Source organism: Cynocephalus volans, chromosome 14 (genome assembly GCF_027409185.1).
Source record: "Cynocephalus volans isolate mCynVol1 chromosome 14, mCynVol1.pri, whole genome shotgun sequence".
Lineage (NCBI taxonomy): Eukaryota > Metazoa > Chordata > Mammalia > Dermoptera > Cynocephalidae > Cynocephalus > Cynocephalus volans.
In genome coordinates, this window is record NC_084473.1 from 41,334,740 (window position 1) to 41,356,586 (window position 21,847).

Genomic DNA, 21,847 nt, shown 5'->3' on the forward strand with positions numbered 1-21,847 from the left:
CTGTGATTCATCTTAAGAAAACCCATCTTGTGTTAAATGGAATGGAAACTGGACTAAGTGGTCAAATGACAAGTACATTCATATTCAAGCTGTATTATAAATGCATGTACAGTAATTTACGTCTCTCAGCTACCACAAAAGGCTCTTGATAAGCAGGTAATTTGCTAAATGGACTCCTTTATCCAAGTATTCGAAGGGCGTTACAAGAAAAATCTGCAGAGGCATTAATGTGACGTAAAGGTCAAGCATTGTGACATACCTTTCAAATAATCCCGCCTAACTTGCGTTATGATGAGGAGGCTGTTGGCAGCATCGTTCAGTGTGAAGCCCTTGATGTGGGTCTCAGCGCTAAAAGAAGCAGACATTTAGAAAGGAATTACTGACATGCTTCTGATACGATAATAAATGGTTGAGCACCAAGGTGAAATTATAAAAACTACTGTTCGTATGTTAAAAATATTGCTGCAAAATATCGACCTGGAGACAGCTTTTGTGTTATCCTGTCAATGGTTATAGAAGGATAATTTTTTTTTGCATTCTGACAGATGACAAAGTTGGAAATGAGCAACAAAAGAAACAAAGTACAAGATTTTTTTTTAAACAATCGGTTCAGATTCTTGAATGCTGACATATTAGATGACTAAAATAACTGCATGCCCTGCATTGTTCTGCTGTATCCTAGGCTGGATACTTTTTCCTCTTTTTTCTACATTCACCATAATTATAAAATGTAAAACTATTCTTCCAGCAACAAAAATGAACATTTATTTTCAGCACTGTATATTTCAAATATAAACTAAAGCATATTACTAACACCATATCATTTGGTTGATTAATTTTCAAATTTCTGTCATCCAGATACATTCAGTTTTTAAAGCTGAACGTACCACAGAATTAAAACCATTGTCATATTAAAATTTAAAATTTCACACGATAATCTTGTCCCAGACTTAAATTTGAAACAAAACCCCAAACTTTTTAAAACTCTAGAGCTTTACTTATTGCTAAGACCTACAGGATCTAACAAGGCAAAACACACAAAAAGCAAAACAAGAAAACCCCCAAACCTAGGCAGCAAGGATTTCTGTTTGCTACACTGTTCTCACATCTCCTGGGATGAAATTTCAGCATTATTAATGCCCCAGGGCTCGTCTCCTGATTAGGAAATAGAAACAGGCAAAAGGAGCAAAAGCAATTGCTGTCATTTGCCTTATGGAGCTCAGGGGTGACCTTGCTGCCAACACCGGCACGGCATGCCTACATGGACATATAAGCTGAGCAGACTGCCAGGAAAGCGGGGTCACTGTTAAGTTATTCTCATCAATCCCAAGAAAATCCTCCAGAGACACCACAATGTGCCATCCTCTCAGTCACTTTCAGCCTCTAAGGTTCACCCCTGCGGTCCCTGGACACTGGATTTTCTTATTCCCCTACCAATCCTCTTAATCCCACCAAAACATCCATTGCTCAGTTTGGCTTTTTTCCTTTGTCCCATCTGTCAAAGCTCTTAAGTCAACAACTCATGCACGAAACTATAAATTGCATAAAATAAAGGATTTACTTTCTCAATCTTTAGCAAGATTAAATAAAAATTAGACACTATTAAAAGCTCACTTCTCAAGCCAGTATTATTACATGTACTATATGATATTTATTTAATAATATTACCTATAATTCATTAAAACCACACACTAACAAAACATCTCTTTTAACTGAAATCAAATGTGAACTACCAAACTTCTGAAACTTCTAAACACGTAACATTCTTTTTCAATAATGTTCTGTCTCGAGAAGCTGCCTATTCGTTACAAAAATGAAGTGGAGATATCAGGAAGAAAAAACTCCCAGATCTATTATATAATGATATATTTTACATATTTACAAACTGATCAATCACAACCAAATATATTCCAAACTGGCAAAAGGAGAAAAACTACAAAAAGTTACTGGTAGATATCTTTGCATTGGAACCATTTACACAATACAATAAAATAAATTTACTTTTGACTTCCAGTTTTGATCTTTCCTTTTGGAAAACATCTAATCCACAGCTGTCAAATCAAACTTCTGTGATGATGGGAATATCCTTTATCTGTACTATCCAACAGGGTTAGCTACTAGCCACATGTGGCTATATGGCTACTGAGATGGAGGAACAGAAATCTTAATTTATTTAATTTTAACCAATTTAAATTTAAACAGTCACTTATGGCTAGTGGCTACTGAATCAGACAGCACAGAGATTCTAGACATTTTCTTTTATTTTTAAAACTGTAAATATAAAGGAAAAAAATGACAGGAGGAAAAGGGTATCAATCTTTCAATATACAATCAATTACAAAAATTAAACTATCGTAACCAAAGAACATAGTATTATAGGAAAAGTTTCACATTAGACATTTCAAAGTAATGAATGGTCTATGGATTGTGCTTACGTAATATGCACATAGAACTTTAGCCAATAATTATAATTAATATTACTTTGGATAATAAAAACTGGCCAATCCAGTAAAAACCATCAGTGACAGATATGAAATAGGAAGCTAGAAGGAACAAGAGAAAATGAAGTGCTACTCTCAAAAGATAAAGCAAGGCTGTTGCTACATGATTCTCAAATTCCCTAAGAATACTAATTTACATCCCTTACTGCTCTTTGAATAAGCAGTTTCCTTCCCTTGGAAGAATTCACTATAGGTAAAATTTCATTTTGAAACATGAGGAAACTAAAAATGAAAGAAAGGTGGTTTCTTGAAATTGTTTTAAAGGGAGCTGTTACACTTACTTTTGAGGTTCCATTACTTGTTTGGAAGGTTAAATGACCTTGTTAATAAAATTGAAGAAGTATCATTAGATGTTAAGTGCATCTATAACACATTTTATAATACAAAGGCGTTTTTCAGTTCATAAGAAAACTATTGCTCTTAAGGATGAACAAGTGACATTATGTAGGTAATTGTAACAACAGATTGCTACTTATGAACAAAAACATACCAGAATGATTCTAGGGGTACTGCCACACGCTACAGTGGCTCATTTGGTCACCATATTACAATAAAGTTGCCTATAAAAAAGCAACAATTCTTTTTTACTCTGATCCATTGATACAGAGCTGGAAGGGAAAGAGATGATATAGTCCAGTGTTGGCAATGAACCAGGAAATGAATCCAGAGAAGTTACGTGACATACCTCCATAACATAATTAGTTGGATAACTGGATTTGACCTTCCACTTCTGAATTCCTAGGCAGGGTTATTTTCAAAAGCACCCCATGTAGATTTAATGCAAGATACACTACTGTATAGTTAGTTGTAACATTTTAATGGTTCAAGTGAAAGACATGAATCCAGTCCCCAGACTAAGGGCGCAGACTTTTGAATCCAGGAAGGATCTCTTGGGCCTACACAGCTGTATGGGGAAGGCAGGTACAGAACATTCCTGGCGGAATAACATGGATAAAATAAAAGTGCTCTCAAGAGTATAGGAAGTCTCACTTATACGTGGAATCTAAATAGTCAAACTCAGAAGCAGAGAAGAATGGTGGCTGCTGGGCTCTGGGAGGAGGAGAAACGGGGAGGTGATGGTGAAAGGGGACAAAGTCTCAGTTATGCAAGATAAATAAGTACTAGAGATCTATACAACACACTGCCTGTAGCCAACAATATTCTACTGTATATTTAAAGTTGCTAAGAGAGCAGATCACAGGTGTTCTTACACATAAAAAAACAACCAATGATCATACTCATAATGAGGATGGGAGGGAACTTTGGGAGGTGATGGATATGTTTATGGTCTTGATGGTAATGACAGTTTCACGGGTGTGTATTTATCCTGAAATTCATTGAGATATACGCATTAAATATGTAACATCTTTTTATATGTCAATCACACCCCAGAAAGGCTTCATGGAGATCTAGTGAGGAATGGAAGGAAAGAAGATAAACGTACATTTTACAGGTTGTGGATATAATGTGAAATAGAAGAACCATGCTTATAACTATTTCCTAGGTCAACAGCTTTCAAACTTGTTAGATAAAGATCCATGGTAGGACTATAGCAGTAAGAAATGATGTTTTACACTACATACTAGTACACATATAACTGAAATCGTTCCACAAAATAATATCCTTACTACATGAAATGTTTTGATATTTTCTATTCTATTTCATTAAAAAAAAAAAAAAAATGCTGCGTATGTGCCAATGAATAGATTTCATGACCTACTAATTGGTTGTAACTGCAGCTTGGAAGCTACTCTAGATCTGTGGTCTTCAACGAGAGGCACACACACTGCATGAACACTCTAGGATGAGGCAAGGAAATGTTTACAGGTCCATTTTTAAATTTCACCTTATGAACTTTTTTTTTTCTTTTGGCGGCTGGCCAGCATGAGGATCCAAACCCTTGACCTTGGTGTTATAATCCTGAGCTCTAAATAACTGAGCTAACCGGCCACCTCTACGTTTTCTATTTTTTGAGTGTGGTTTATAACGTACTTAAATGTGATACATTAGTACAATTCATTATTAATGGTATGTGATCAAAATGTTTAAGATGTGATTTTTGAATCACCTGGGGTGCTTAGTAAAATGCACACTCTTGGGCCCCACACCAGATCAGCTGAATCAGAACCTTTGTGGTGGGCTGTAGGGAATCTTTTTATGCTACCAGAATGAGGACCAGTGTTCTAGAACAAGCCCAATTAAAATGAAAAAATTATAATCTGTACTTTAGGGAAGTATTTCAGGTTGTGACCAATCTTAGGATTAAACGTTTTACGTTTTTTTTAAGTTTTCCCTCTTTGCTTCTATCTCCTCACTTGATCATACATAATTCTCAACATAAAAAGCTCCTCTTTTTTTGGCCTCGCCTTCCTCCCAAATCACTGTTGCTTCAGAATACCTTTATTATGGGTAGTGTTGTAATAGAGAGTTTCATAATAACTTTCTGAGAAAATTAATTTTAGAAGATAATCCAGTGGTTATAGAAGAAAGGATACTGTTCAATGTCCAATATGTAATTTAATCAGAAGTTGAATAAACACACAATTGACACAGAGCACATTAAAAACCTGAATAATCTTAGTGTGACTGTCTGATATCAAGATATACAAATAATGATCCAAGACTGTTTGTGTGTGTGTATATATATTTCCACATAGACAAGTACAGTCATACACAAGACATTTTTCAAAACATACGTGGAACACAAACAGTAAATACAGTCCTCTGATGCAGTGACTTGAAAGAATGGCAAACATCCATTTTTTATTCAGGATTCTAATATTCTAAAAGTGCTATGAAAAAAATTTTGCAGGTCAAAAATTAGCCAAGAGTGATTATTTCAGAATTCACTATACTAGGAAACGGTTGACCTTTCCTACTGAAAATAAAGCTACTGATTCCTTCAATAGGACATGTCTATGTTTCAAAGCAGGTGACCTTGACCTACACCGTTCTAGGACATTTTTGATTAATAACTCAAGTTTTCAAGACAGTAACTTGGGGATTAAGACAACAGAGTCAGGTAACTGACACACCAAGTAAGAAACCTTTGTTCTTGTTTTGATTAGCAAAGTATTCTAATCTAGGGAACTAGCCAGAGAGACAAAACCATAACCAGCACCACTAAACAGATTTCTACAACAAACAAACACAAAAGAAGGGGAAAGAAAAAAAGGCATTTAAGATGAGTTGAGCACCTATGTTTTCTCTACTCCTACCTCACTCTATCTTCTGCAATACCTAGTGGAAATCTTTAATATGTACTCATCGTATAGAAGAAAAATTGAGGCTCTGAGATGGGAGCTGATTTTCCCAAGGTCATACAGCTTTCAAGTAAGATTTAAACCCTAGACTAAGTTCAAAGCCCTTGGTGTCTTCATTATATCAGGCTGCTCCTACCACAAAAGGTACACGGATCTAGTTGCTGAACAAGTCACAGAACATAATAATTACATTTCTTTACATGGATATCTTAAATGAATTATGAGAGTATATAAAGTAAGTTAAATGTGCTATACTATGTATGGCCAAAAAAGGCTATATTTTTTACAGGGGAATCAAGCAACTGCCACTACAACAACACACCATTACAAAAATCCTAATGGTAGTCAATATTGTTTTAAAGTGAGAAGTTTAGTAAATAGACTAATACTTACAAATCTTTCACTTGCATTGCTTGTGTAAGACACTCCTTTGACAGTAGTAATTTTATAAGACTGGTGTAAGTATCACTGTTAAACACAATGTCTTGCTCTTTTGCATTCAGGAAAATATTAAATGCATCTATCAGAGAGAAAAAAAAACCAAAAAATGAGATGGCATCATTCTGAAATGGCAAAAAGGAGGGGAAGAACCACAAACAATGCTCATATTTCTGTTTCAATACCTACCCATCATTACTACTCTACAGAGATACACACTGACCCAGCAAACAGATGATGTCACTCTTCCAATCTTTTAAAGACAATATTACAGTTTTGGAAAATACTACTTAATCCAAAGGGATGGTACCCGAAAGGGCTTCCTTTTAAAATTATTTTTCATACTAGCTTTCTTAAGTTGATAAATCATTTTCATGCTAATAAAATGAGGAATAGCTCTTCTGAACTTGTTATTGAAAGATGACACCAGTTTCAAAATAAATTGCAAAATGTGTATTAAAGTCCAGATAAACCAGAGGTATAATTTAGATTGAGGGGAGCAAAAGATTCATTTTTTAATCTTTAGATTCAATCTTTAATCTATAAGTGGATGGTTACAATAGTTAACATTTCAGCACAATAGCATTAAAGTGAATATATCCTATAATTCTAAAATTAGGAGATCAAATTATTTGGCTACGACAGGACTTATACAAAAACATACAATTTTCAAATATATACAGATATCTAACAAGTAAAGTAAGCAACATTTGTTTGACTGATTAACAGTTTTATTTCACTTGTTCACAATAACTGTCAGTGAATGAAAAGATGTTACCAAAAGAGAAGTAACTACACTTTTCAGTCACTTACTTTTCTGAAATAAAATTGCCTGGCTATAAACAGCCAACTGAAACAACAATCCACTCTCCTGTGTGTATAAACAAATCACGGTAAAGATAGGGCATAACTGAACTTTTACATACAGCCTTCTATGAATATAAGACTTAAGTAAGGAAATACAGAACATGTAACTAGGAATGAACATGATATTGATGTTCAGAAGATCACTCTGAGCTACTTCACAGGCTTCTGAATGAGCAAAAATTGTTATGCTTATATTTATAAATTAGGAGAGCCTGCATTCACCTCTCAATTAAAACTGAAGTAGCAATGACAAAACTTATTTATTCCTTCAAGCTAAATTCAAAGAAAAAAAGAAAGTATAACAACATTTACATATGCACCTTAACTAAGGAGAACTGTTCGGCTGAGTAAAAGTTACTGTGGCACAGATTAACCAAATTTTAAATAAGCTTTCCAAAGAACAATCCTTATTAGTCATTAAATTAACAAGTGCCTTGCACCACATTTTTATGTTTGTGAACTCCTGTATGTTCCAGGGCACTGGCAAAAAGTACAAAATAAAAACACACAAATAAGCAAGAATAAATTCCACTATTACTTATTAGTTACATCATCAGATACATAGTCTATTCAGCTGTATTTTACTTTTCTGTAATTGGAGAAAATGAAATCATATTTTCATTTGAGTACCAGTATCAATCCATCACAAATTTAAGAACAAGGTTTTATTTACTTATTGTAGTTACAGAATAGCTTCGCTAAATGAAATATTTTAAATCATGACACACAGTAACACGACAGCAATAGAATCTGTCACTCAGTTCTCAATGCATATATTTTCTAAGAGGGCTAAGAAGTTAAGATGTAATATAATTATTTCCTATTAACCACTAGTTTTTTGAATGAGAATATACAGTAAATACTATTTGAATATTTTAAATCAATAAAATAAATCTAGAAAGTCTTACTAGTTGTTTTCTAAAATTGTGGTCTTCACATTAAATTGGTGTGGCTCTGTTTATTATTCCCCATTAGTTTTGTCTTAACAATTTTTAAAAAGGCAATATATGTAGAAGTTTTAGAATCTTTAAACCAAAACTATACACTAACCTTATATTCATTTCAGTCAAATCAAAATTTCACCAGAATATCTAGATAGTATTGACAATGATAATTAATTTTACATCTAGCTTTAACAGATACATGACGAAAGACTCAAGGATGTACAGATGTAATATGCAGCATAGAAAATGACTCCAAAAGAATAAAAAGTTATATACTCCAGGTAACTGAGAAAGCACAGGTACTTAGCTTATGCTTACTTCATACATTTTATGTTGGTGTCACAAACTTTCTACTTAAGTCAGGAAATTAAGAAGTTGAACAGAGTTCAAAACTTTCGATACCAATGTGGAAAAAAGAAACCCTGCTATGTTTGTTTCCTTAATAATTAAATTATCATAAAGGATACTTTAAATCCACAGAAAACCTGAAGGAATTAAAGTATTTTACGGAAAGAAATTAACAAAATAAGGGATACAGAGTAGTATATGATTTGGGGATAAGGAAGTCTAAATAAAAATATAGAATTCAATTTGTAAGCTCATACAGAGGGTTAAAGATGGTCACAAAAATTTTAAAGTTAGTCATAATAGAGGTGGAGGTGTCTAAAGTTTACTACTAGAGAAAGGGAAGAGGACCAAGCAAAAGGCCTCCAACCTTGAGGTACTGCTTGATCCCTTCAACACACACTAGTATGGTAGTTAATGTCCTAATCATTTTCCACTTTCAAATAAAAGTTATAATATTTGACCCCCAAAATTGTGATCATGTTATTTCCAAAGTATAAATTTTGATTACCTGAATGCTGATAATAGTGTTTATTATGAAAAATTTCAAATGTACAGAAAAATGTAAAGAGGATAGCATAATGAACCCTACCTCCCATATACTCATCACCTACACCTAACAGTTATTATTTGGGTTTTTTTGTTTGTTTTGTTTTGTTTTTGTTTGTTTTTTGCAACTGGCTGTTAAGGGGATCCGAACCGTTGACCTTGGTGTTATCAGCACTATGATCTAACCAAGTGGGCTAGCCAGCCAGCCCTCTAACAATTATTATTAACATTTCACCAGATTTGATTTCTTTGTTATTTACGGCTTAAGTATTTTAAAATAAATTACAAAAATCTTGATTTTATTTTCATCCCTCAATACTTTACATGTATTTCAAAACTGAAGGACATTTTCCTATAAATCATAATACTATTATTCTATCTAATAAAAATAAAAGAAATTCCTTAATATTATCTAGGCCTGAGTCGATAGTTAAAATTTTCCAATTGCCCCAAAATGTCTTTGTTAATTTAAAGTAAGAAAGAAAATAATTAATAATATCTAAAATTTAAGTTTCATCTCTATTTTTAAATGTTGGGCTCAGATCTCATGCTGTTGTTAGAAAGAAGACCCCATGTACATGTTTACCTTTGTTTTTCTTCTGTTGGCAGGCATTCAGCACATCTTTCTGGAACTTAGTTTCTACAGGTGAGGGTGATGAAGAATTCAGGGAATGTTTTTCATGTTCATACCACAACTTTAAAACAAAATTATTCAGTTAAACAAAGACTGGTAAATATAGTGATCTTTTCAGTATAAAAGGGCTAATGTATGACCTAAAGATATACTGACGACAAAATCTGTTATGCTTGTGTGAAAAACAAATTACCTCAGGCACATCAAATGGCACTTCCCGATTACTGTTTCTAAGGATTTCTGCTAATAATGTTAATGTCTTCTCACGAGGAATAACATTTTCTTCTTGCATTTTATTCCAGACAGTATCAGCTCTTTGCCAGTCACCATTTATTTCTGTAGAATTTGATTAAGCAGAAATGAATGAGCATACTAAATAGAATTCATGAAAATATTTAGAACTTTTTCTTATTTGATATTGCAGGAAGCACTATTTCAAATATTGCCTTCAGGGAAAGAAACCAAAAGTGATTATGACCCATAGGTGAGTAGCACACTTTTTCTATATACATATATACATACATACATACATACATACATACATACACACACACACACACATATACATACACACACATATATAAACATACATATATACATATATATAAAAATACCTTTTGAATTATAAATCACAGAAATACCACACCTATTTGGGAAAAAAAACCCCACTCCCCACACTTTAATAAACACTTTGAAAATGTTCGCTGCCAAAATCAAAATCAGAAACAGGTAACAATTCAACTATGCCCTTCATTCTTTGCAAAGACAGTAGATATATGTATACTGTACAGTACACAGCTGTGGGTCTAAAATGATTTAAAGTGTTCAGTGTATGATTTTTCTTTAGAAGTGACAAATCTATAAACCTTTTTACACTTAGTTGAATAGAGAGAATTGCCTGTGATTCTTCTGTTGACTTGAAGAATGTCTAGGACAATGTGTGATAGAGTCTATATTCTCAGATTTCTTAGCTGAAAAGATAATGCTATCATATTAAGAAAGTGTTAAAGGAGGACAAAAAGTTTGCTGGAAAGGAAATAAGCAGATTCTTTCATATTGAAACACCCAGTTCCTTCTATGTGGTAACCCAGTCTTCACAAATAGCAAAAACGTAAAAGAAGAAAGACTTACTTTTTAAAAATTCTCATGGGTGAAAAGAGAAAAGCCAAGTAATTTAACTATTTTCTGCTTGTGAAAAGCTAGAGTAAAATACAAAAAATTTCACATGACACTAAGTTCAACACAATTATTAAATGCAAAGAAAGACTGCTTTATATTTTTTTAAAATTTGCAAATACGTATAAGGAATATTTTGATTGCATAGGGTCCAGCTCTAGGAAGGGGGCTTGTTTTAGAGTACAAGTGTTTCAGAAAACATGAATAAATTTGTTCTTCAGCATTTTAGAGGAAAAATACTAAAATATAAATATAAAACAAATGGGATTTTCTTAGATTTTTTCCCTCTGAAACAAAAAAGCAAAGTCTTTTTGATTTAATGATTCCTGGAAGTAAAAAATTCAGAGAACAGCAACAATAAAAACATACTCATAGTACATCAAAAATCAGCAATAAAGAAAAAGGTAAATAATGGATAGGAAAATTTCTCCAGATCACACAGATTGCAGCCTAAATTTTCGCACAGAATATATGAAAGGAGGCTCAAATAGCAGAAATTAACCTAAAGTTCAGAGACATATTTTGATAGTAAAATCAGTCTAATATAAAACCCTTCAAGTTTCAGCCAATTTTCAAAATAAGACTCTCATAAGCTAATTTTACTTTTCCTCCATTAAAATGTTCTCATATAATATAAAATTTAAGTATTTCTAGTATGTGAAAATATAAAACTTATTTGATTTTTTTAAAAATCCAAGCCCAAGAATCTTTATTCTGTAGAAGAGAAAAAAATAAAGCATTTCTGTTCACTGTCAAAGGATACTTGTGGACTGTGGAGAAGACACAGTACACAGTTAGGGAAAGTTTCCAAGAGTTGGTAACAGTATTGCTAAGGTACAAAGGATTAATTTTTAAGCTAACAAAACTATTTCAAACAATGAAGAAAAGGTAGTTGGATGATCTACAACTCTATGCCTTCAGCTGGAAAGATAATTTTCTTCTTTTAAAAAAAGACACAAAATGATATAAAAAGCTTCTACTTTAGGGTGACAAAGACATTACAGAAATGTACCTGTTAAAATAAACTAGCAACTTATAAAAAGAAAATATTTCAAAATACAGATGAGAGTTAGTGTAATACAGCATGAAATAACTCAGTAAGCATATTTTTTAAAGGGAAAATATTTCCTGAAAATGTACCTGGATCACAAAATACAAAACAAAAATTTGAGGTGATCAAACCAATCGGTGTGTCAAGATCTACAGCTGTGTATAAATTCTCACAAAGGTGCAGAAAAGCCATGCCTTTCTTTCATAATATCCCTTGTGGGCTTAAAGTCTTCTACTGAGACAGTAATGATCATACTTGTAAAAAATCAAACATAAAGAATCATACTTCAAAGAATCAAACAGCCACAGACCTGGGCTGGGACCAGGAAATGACACTCTGCCTCTATAATCATATCACTTTCCCAGAACTCAAAGTTCCCTCTTTAAAGAACAAGAGGATGGACTGTCTGATCTTTGAGAACTCTTAAATTATAAAACCAAAGATTTTGGCATACCTAGTAGTGAATTTTAGAGAAACAGACATAGCTATTGAGGAGCCATCTTTTACGGCTATATGACTAGGGTGTAAAAGTTGGCACTTCATGCATGTTGTCTTATGGTGTTAAACTAAGACATGAAAATTTCTAGTTCAGGGTTTCCGTTATAAAGCTGATAGTTTCACAAATTCCTGTTACAATAGGGCAATTTCCAAATTCCCCATATGTCAATTAGCTGTTATGGTATCCAAGTATCATTCCCCTATAAGGATTCCAGATCTGGGACAGGAATTATGCCACATAAACCTGGATTGTCTTGTTATGCCTAGAAACAAGGAGCTGTCAAAGACTAATGGGGTATGTCAGACGACTCAAGAGCCAATGTGAAGAGGCTCCCACTAGCCAAAGATGGAATAATTTGAACACCAAAAAAGAATAATGACTAAAACAAAACACAAATATATAAAAAATTCATATGTATAAATCAAAATAAGTTTCATATTTTCACATACACTGAATTCATTTAAAAAAAAATCACTCATCAACTTTGGAGGTTTCAAGGACAGCAGCACTGAAAATTGGTAATTAAAGGGAGAAAAAGTAAGTATTTATCTTTTCCTGTGAACGTATTTAATAATGTTGAGTAAAAAAAGAAAAAAGTCACAGAACACAGTGTAGAATATAAAAATGTAGAGTATAAAACAATCAAAATATCAGGCACATATGTAAAAAACATATGCATATACATGTATAGAGAGGGAACTGAAATGATGGCCAATTAACAAAGTTACCTCTGAGGTAGGGAGTTTGGGTGTGGGGGTGGACATAGCGACATTTTCACATTTAGCTAGTATACTCTATCTTTAGTAATCAGAATGTATTCATTTTACTTGTGTAATAATGGAGAGGGGAAAGAAAACGCAGTGTAAAAAGCAATGTCAATGGCTATACATACTTGAAGAAATATAACTGCTCAGGAGGAATCAATGCTGAGGTTGTAAATTTTTAAAATATAGATTCAGAGAATTTTTACTGCAAAACTACAAATGTAAGGCAGCTTTATTTTTGAACAGAGTAGTTTATGTATACAAAGAATAAACTAACTTTTACTTTGTATATGTAAAGAAACAAGTATTCAGAACATAAGAAAATGATAATATTGTCATTTAGAAACAGGACATTCCTTATTCAGTAAAGGAATTTGTTACATTCACATAATATTTGTTATAGGTTATAGGAGCTAATTTTGCAAGGCTGTCACAATAAAAGGTCAAAATGTATTAGAAAGGATAGAACTAAAGTTTGAATTATGACAGATTCTTATAACAGAATACGTACAAACATCATGTTATATTAAATCAGTAGAAAACGAAAGCAGTTTTAGAACAGATAGTACTTAAAAGTATGAAAAGACTTGTATAAGAAGACTTCAAAAAGTTCAGGAAAAGATTTGTATTATCTTTAAATTCTATTTTTCTGCAAACTTTCTGAAGCCCTCTTGTACAGTTCCATGGGTGTTGGCTGTGATAAACAACTCAGCTATACATCTTTGTTTCGTGCATGTTTCTGTACTATGTTGTAATTCACAACAAAATTAAGTGTGTGTAGGTGTGAGATACTGTTTAAAATAAACAAAGGAAAGCTGCTTTTCAACAAATACCCAAAAAGAACTAATCCAATCTCTTTCGAGGGCTAAAATCACATCATTAAAAACAACAGCTCATAAAAAATTCCTACAGATCAAACGAATTATTTTTTCTGAAATCTACAATCTAAATGATGGATTTTTCAAGTATAATAGGACCACATTTCACATATCATTCCCTACCATATGTTCCTTTTCAAGTAAGTTGAGTCCATGTCATGCTATTTAAGTTGTGGTCCAAGTCAGAGGGCAAAATGTAGAGATGGGGCCTTGGAAGGGAACAGCTTGCTTTTTCTTCACAAAGGAAAGGAAAGGATTAGAGCAATCACAACCAAGTTATCTATTTATAGCACTACAGAAGGCGGGCGATATACAAACGGGGTTAAAAAGTATACTTCCCTATAAGGGTTCCATTGGCTTCCTGCCTGGGAAGAGGCCACCCACACCCCGCCGAGCTCCCCAGACTATTGGCTCAAATACAGAGCAAGAAGAAACTGAAGGCGGGTGTTCAACAGAGCAGGCAGAGGAAACTGAGGAGAAGATAGTACTAAACCTCAGAGAATGCTTATCCCTGAAGGAAATTTTAAGATGAACCTAAAAGTTTTCTCTTTTCCTTTTTTTTTTTTTTTTTTTTTTTTAAAACAATAGTAAAATTTCATCTGAATACGAAAAAGAAGTTTATGTGGCTGGCCACCTCTCACCCTTCCCTGGACTACCACTGTACCTCACACTTCTTACTACTGATCCTAACCTCTGCACTGTAAATCTTGGTAATGGGTCTTACTCTTTCAGCAGAGTACTACCTGACTCTTTCTGCAGTGCCTACTGTGATGGCTACCACAGTAAGGACTTCACAGATTTTTTTTTCTGAATAAAAGTTTATATAGTCTTCTATGAGGACTACTTTAAATGCTAAGACACATTTGAATATATAAATTCAGTATTTTTTTAAAAGTCTGCATAAAATTAGAATTTAAGCATGAAATAGTTCTTCAAAAGGAAGAAAAAGCAGCTAGAAGGGGAAGTTAGCACTCAAATATAGGTTATAATCCACAATTTAAGGACTAAATGCCTAAAACATAAGGTATTTAATTCTATATATTCAATACCAACCTCAGCATTGCATGCGAATCAAATTGTTATTCAAGCAAAAGTTTTAAGAATCACACTGTGAAGTGTGTACTTCAATGCAACCAAAAATTGAAATATAAATTTTAAAGCAAGTCTTATTTTACTTATACCATCAAGATGTAGGATGAAGCTTCCACTGATACTAAATGCAAGTTCAAAAAGACAAATTTATCTTATATATTTTATTATTCATTGCTGTCTGTTTGGTAAAGTAAAATTTGCCATGACAAAAACAGAATAAATCCAAATCAAATATCTATGAAGCAAAAAAAAGGTTTTAAGTGTTGTTTTAAGTGTTGTTTCCATCTACCCAAACATCCTAAAAGAGACTGTAAAGCTCCCTAACATGTACACCTATATAACATATTAGAGAATTGTTTAGTAATGGAAGTCAAAAGTTTCAGAAATGTCAATCACATTTTATCCTTAATACAAATACTAAGAATTCAGTCTAAGAAAACAATTGAGGGTACAAAGATTAAGGTACAAAGATGAATAATGTAGTGTTATTTTATAATACAGAAAATTGAAATCTATTCACACGCCCAGCAATAGGAGAATGGCTGAGTAAATTCTAGGACATCTATTCAGTATATTAGTCACTTGCAGGTGATTATAGGTAGAAAATGTTTTTAATATATTTGAGTCAAAAATAAAAGTTTATAATATAATCACATTAAAAAATTGTTTAACAATGAGATAACTAGATGTACATCTTTCTGCAAAAATATCTATACACATGAACGTATTGATGGTTACTTATTTATAGGAGTGACTGATAAATCTACTTGAGGATTTAAATAAAAAGAAGAAAAAGAACAGTCCTCAAAAACTCCTACAAAATTCTGTGGCTCTGATGAAGATTTTCTTACCTTCTAATTAATTGCAGTACGAATGTCAGAAATGTCAGAGTGTCAGAAGATTTTATATGTCAGAGTGTCTAGTGATACAACATTATGTAATAAAGTTCAATCTAGGCTCTACTTGAGTCTCTGTTGAAGACTCCATAATTGACAATCCCTGAAGCTTCCTCAAAGCCTAATATTCCTTGCCTGTAACTGCCCTCAACAGACTAAATAAATGAAAACATGAAGAACAGTCAAATCACTTACTGTACAGTTTTAGTAGGCTGTAGTACATATGGTCTCTATCACATTCAAACAGCTTCTGTGTCAGCTCCACTAATTTTTCCAGAGTTTCAACCTTAAAAATAAAATTAACAGATGACTCTACATTGCATAAAGGATAGATCTGAAAGTTGACACATAGTAATTGAATAATCCTTCAAATTAGTTTTCCCCAAAGGGCAGAATAACTTCACTTCAAAAGTTAAAGGGCTAAGCACAACAATGTCAATGTAATTAATGCCACTAAAAATGCCTAAAATGATAAATTCTATATTATACATATTTTACCAAAATTAAAAACATTTTTTTTTTTAAGTTAAACAACTTCAGAATCAAGAACTCAACATGATTAACTATCTAGTTGAGAGAACCATCACAGAGGTGAATTTTGGGATGGAGAACAGGGTGGGGAAAATTCAATGAGTGTATCTTAAATTAATAAAAATACTCCACCTGAACTTTATACTATTCTTTCCTGGTGGCTTTTACTTAGCACAACGTGAACAGATACCTACACTGGAGGAGACAGAATGCAGAAATTCTACTGGCTCCCATTAAGCAACTCCTCCAGTCACTCAGGACTGATGTAGAGTAGGCTCTATCTCCTGAAATCCCCAAATGTTCATATGACAATGTAGCATGCTTGTTTTCTACTCAGTTTGGGGTGCTTAAGACATCAGAAACTAAATACATACCTGATTACTTGTAATACATCTATCACAAAACCACTGAAGTCTTGCAGGTCGAGCTCTAATGCCTGGAGTCTGTAAAATAAAATATACAGCACACAAGTTAGGGTGCTAGCTAAACATTAATTTTCCCTCAAAGACAAATAGTTTTCCTTCTAATGAATCTGCTGCCAAACACATATACTAAAAGAAACTTATAACTTTATATCCCACAGTTAACTAAGATCAGAAAAGAGCACAAATCACATCCTAGATTTAACCCGTGTCTAGAAGATTCAGGTTATTTCAAAATGCTGCTTTGCAGGCCAATGACCATTCATAAATCTTTAATTGATAAAATAATTATGCTGTCTTTAGTTCAAAAAGAAGTGATGAACTAAATCAACTCTAAAATAGTCAAATTAAACACACACATGTGCCTGTATACATGCATGTGCACACACTCTCGCGCGCTCTCTCTCTCTCTCTCTCACACATACACACGCATTCTCTCTCTGTCTCTCTCTCTTACTTCAGAGATCCCAACAGATTCAGGAGACAAAAATTACTAGTATGTTACACAGAATTATTAACAATTGTCACAATAATAAACCAAAGGCTTTTATTTCTAAACGGAACATGCTTGGCAAAATTTACAGTGATCAAAGTACTTTAATAACTTCTACAAATGCTTGCCTTAGCATCTAAAACTAAACAGCTAAAGAGTAAAATAAGCTAAGTACTTAAAATAGTTCATAGTATTAGTTTATTTTAATAATAGAGACATATGTTGTATTCTCAATTAGAAATTACTATGGTTTAGTCAATAACTCTGGCTTCAAAGCACTTATTTTACAATTTTGGATACTGGAATAAAAGACAAACCATTTCAACATAATTCCAAGGATTTGTCACTTTAACTATAGTATTTTCATCATCCGTTAAGAGGGGTTCACCATTAAATACTACATTTCAATCACAGCATTATGATAAGAAAACCACATACTCATTAGCCCTGGCTGCTCAGTCTAGAGGAGGTACCTTTACCGCTTTCTCCACTCAGCTCTGTTGATGGAACTAGGTATCCCTTGATTAGTCTCCATTATTTTTAATTTTTAAAAATAACATTGTACAATGTTAAAGAACTGAAGTAGAAACTAACATCTTGCAGCTTTGGTAGAATGACAGGAAAACTGGTACAGTAGAAGTTGTGTAAGTGTTCTCATTCTAACTATGCAAGTATCCACATTTTGGGATATAAGAAACAAATGTTGAATAAATTAATTGTTGAAATATACTTCCAAGTAGCATTAATACCTACATTCAGACACAATTTCTACTCAAGGATTTTTTTCACATTATCTCTTGTTTCACATGCATTATATTGAAAATGAAACCAACATCAATGCATACAAAAAGCCCTTGAAAAACTAGTAAATAATCTTCTTTATAACATGGCAAAATGTAAGGGCTACATTCACCTACAACTTTCAATATTATTGCTCATCTAAAAGCCAACGATCAAAATAGTCCAACTTTTACAGCGAACTATTCCTATTTGTGGCTATAATTTGCCTGTCACTGGCAGGACAGCTGACTTATACGGCAGATCTTCCTATGTTTCATTTTGAAATTGAGAACTGTTTCATATACAAATCTCAATCATCAAAAGAACATCTAGGTCAGATTAACTAAATCTCCTAGGCTGCTGTAATAGTCAACATTTCGGGCTTATCTCTTAACATCTTATTGAATTTTAAACACTGCAAGTTGAAAGCAGAAATAGAAAATGTAATAAGAACATGGAGAACAGAATTCTAATTGGGATGTTAAGAATAATATCAAAAACCAGTTAATATTAATTGAAACAATAAACTCATCTCTAGTTCTTTCTGTTTTTGCTACATACAATCTATTTAATGGACAAAATAATTATTGTAATAGAAAAACAGGCATGTTTGTTTCCACCGGGATTACTGTGTTTCAAAACACAATTTTCTCCGGTTGCAGTTCAGTACTAGATTCACTTGTACAGTGGAAAAAACAGTAACCCAAAATAAAAAATAATTGTCTAGTTGCTACTCTAATTTCATCACATTACTCTGATGTAAATTTCCTGGTATCATAATAAGCTCCTATGCCCTAATTACTTCCCAAAGTTTTTTTGTAAGGCTCAAATGAAGATGTACATGAAAAACACTTTAGAAGTAAAAAAATGCTATGATTATTAGTTATATTGTTTAGATAGTAATCTAGGTTTGAACCCAGTGGAAGAGGTCAGAATAAAAACTGCTAACTAAGTTTAAAGCAAAGTCTTACTCATCTCTGTGTTTGCAATGAGAACCTAGCAGTGCCTCGCACGTGGCAGGTATTGACTGAGTGATTACTGAACTACTCAGAGGACTAAGGATAAAATTAAATCATGTATTTCTTTATAGAAACCTTGAACATGGTTATTTATTTAACATTTCATACCATTATTTAATTTTTTATACTTCTGTATATCACCTCTCCCTGGATTTAATGTCTGGTGGTTGAAACAATAAATTATCCAAAACCTATTATTTTATTTAAATGGCCTACAACACTCCCTTACTGCGAGTTGACTAAAGTACCTTAAAAAATACTAGACTAAAAGAATGAAGTCTTTTTGTTTGTTTACAGAGAAACACCAGAAATACCATCTTATACTACCATAATTTCTAAGCAAAAGGAGTGTTCGATTACAACTCAGAAAGCTAGGGTTTTAGTAAAATCTCTGCTACTATGAACTATATAGGAGGTCTCATCTACGAAGACATAACAACATTTCTGTCTTTATGTACCAGGAGTCTTAAAAAGAGTGATGCTATTTGACCTACTTTTGAGAAATGATCCTAAGTAAATAATCTGAAAACCAAATATGCCCATAGGTAAAGATGTAAATTATGGGTATTATTTATAATAATGAAGATTCTTATCAAAGGAGAACGGGGCAAATAAACTTTGGCTCATTTATACAATGGAATAATGTGGCCATTAAAAATAATACTCCAAAGAGTTCTTAATTACATGCATGGAAAAGAAGAGGCAATGATGAAGAGTGAAGTATTAAATAAGTTGTATCATCCAATTCATTTCAATTATATATAAAAGAAATACTCATTGAATAAAAAAAGAAAGAAAAACCATGAAGATGACTACATGAATAATGGTATTAATAGTGAGCCTTTATTTTTTTAAATTTATTTTTATTTTTTATTTTTTGTCTTTTTCGTGACCGGCACTCAGCCCAGTGAGTGCACCGGCCATTCCTATATAGGATCCGAATCCGCGGCGGGAGCGTCGCTGCACTCCCAGCACCGCACTCTCCCGAGTGCGCCACGGGCTTGGCCCAATAGTGAGCCTTTACACTCAGCATATTTTAAGTAATAACATTTGTAAGTTTTACTTGAATCTACACACAGGAAAAAATAAGACTGATCATCATTATGGCAAGACACAATATATTTCACAAACTTTATCTACCTGACATAACCATGTACGTTTGTAAAAATAATTTGTGAGCATCTCCTCAGTGGCATATTTCATTCAAGAACGTGCGGTAAGAATAAGGAACTAGAGATAGTTAGCCTACAGTGGATGAGTCTGCAGAAGAGACAAAAGGGCTGACTTCAACAGAGGAAAGAATGTCATATAAAAGGAAGGGAATCAAACTAACATTCATTAAGTGTTTAGTAAGAGCAGTGTTGATAACAAAAAGGTCAAGGGTTTGGATCCTCATACCAGCCAGCTGCTAATAACAACAAAAAAAGTACCAGACACTCCAGATGTCATCTTATTAGTGTTATCTAATAAAAGTCCTAAGAGGCAGAGCAAGGATAAAGGATGAAAGCACTTCTTGCCTCAGGGCCTCTGCACAGGCAGTTCCCTCTGCCTGAAATTCTTTTGTCTCCACTTTTTACATGGCTGGCTCCCAATTCATCTTTCAGTTCTCATCCCAAACATCACTATCTCAGAAAAACCTAGTGTAATATAGGTCCCTCTACAACACTTTTTCTTACAGTAATTATTGCATTTGATAGATTCATTTCTTTAAAGTCTATCTCTTCGACTAGGATGTAAGAAGTAATCAATAATTATTTGTTGAAGGGAAGGAGGAGGGAGAGATGAGGATGGACAGAAGGAAGGAAGGAAGGAAGTTAGGGAAAAAGAAAGGAAGGACAAGTTGGTCAAACTGAGAAGCCATGGGCCGACCCCGTGGCGCACTCGGGAGAGTGCAGCGCTGGGAGCGCAGCAGTGCTCCCGCTGCGGGTTCGGATCCTATATAAGGATGGCCGGTGTGCTCACTGGCTGAGTGCGGTACAGCCGGTCACAAAAAGACAAAAAAAACAAAAAAAACAAAAAAAAAACTGAGAAGCCACTCCAAGGCTATCAGCCACCTTAGTTAAAAGGCTTCATTCAAGAAGTTGCAGAGAAAGAAATCTGCCAATGCCAATTCTAAGGGTTCATTGTAGGAGAGGATGTATCAGGTCTGAGTCAGAGCCTTAGTTTATCTCATGCCTGTTAATTCGCCCTACCTTCTGTTAACTAAGGTCACTATCCTTCAGTGATTAAATATCACTGAGATGAATGAGTAAAGTATCTAAAAATCCCCATGACCACAGCCCTAATTCAGATCCTTATTAATCTCACTGCCTCAAACTCCCTTTAATCTTTTTACACCCTTCTGCTAGTATACATTTCTTTTTAACTCTACTCGGAGTCCATTGTCTTCTGAATTAACTCCAATTTCCTTATTCTGATACTGAGGATCTCTAAAATCTGGGAACAATCTACCATTCCAAAATATTTCTCACAAATCTTATAGCCCAGGATGAAGGCACTACTTAGAGCTTCTCTTTTCTACGTCTTTACCTCCATTACATTTCCCAATCCTATCAAACGCCTTAATGTTAAAGTACTGCCACATCCATCATGGCCTATTTCCTCCAGAAAGTCTTCCCTAATTTCCTACACTAGGAATAAATTCCACTTTTGAACTACTTATACCATTCCTATAGCAATTAACACCTTTCAGTTGTATATAGCAG

General features: G+C 33.5%; 1 protein-coding gene across 1 annotated transcript in view; it reads right to left on the minus strand.

The window, feature by feature from the left end:
• Window positions 1–21,847, minus strand: part of LRPPRC (leucine rich pentatricopeptide repeat containing) — a 106,293-nt gene that overhangs the window by 13,453 nt on the left and 70,993 nt on the right. Inside the window, exons 26-31 of the mRNA XM_063078331.1 lie at window positions 16,803–16,871; window positions 16,093–16,183; window positions 9,735–9,877; window positions 9,494–9,602; window positions 6,158–6,284; window positions 260–348 (exon numbers count right to left, since the gene is read on the minus strand). Of these exons, the coding sequence (XP_062934401.1) occupies window positions 260–348; window positions 6,158–6,284; window positions 9,494–9,602; window positions 9,735–9,877; window positions 16,093–16,183; window positions 16,803–16,871 (628 nt within the window). The remainder of the gene's footprint in view (window positions 1–259; window positions 349–6,157; window positions 6,285–9,493; window positions 9,603–9,734; window positions 9,878–16,092; window positions 16,184–16,802; window positions 16,872–21,847) is intronic.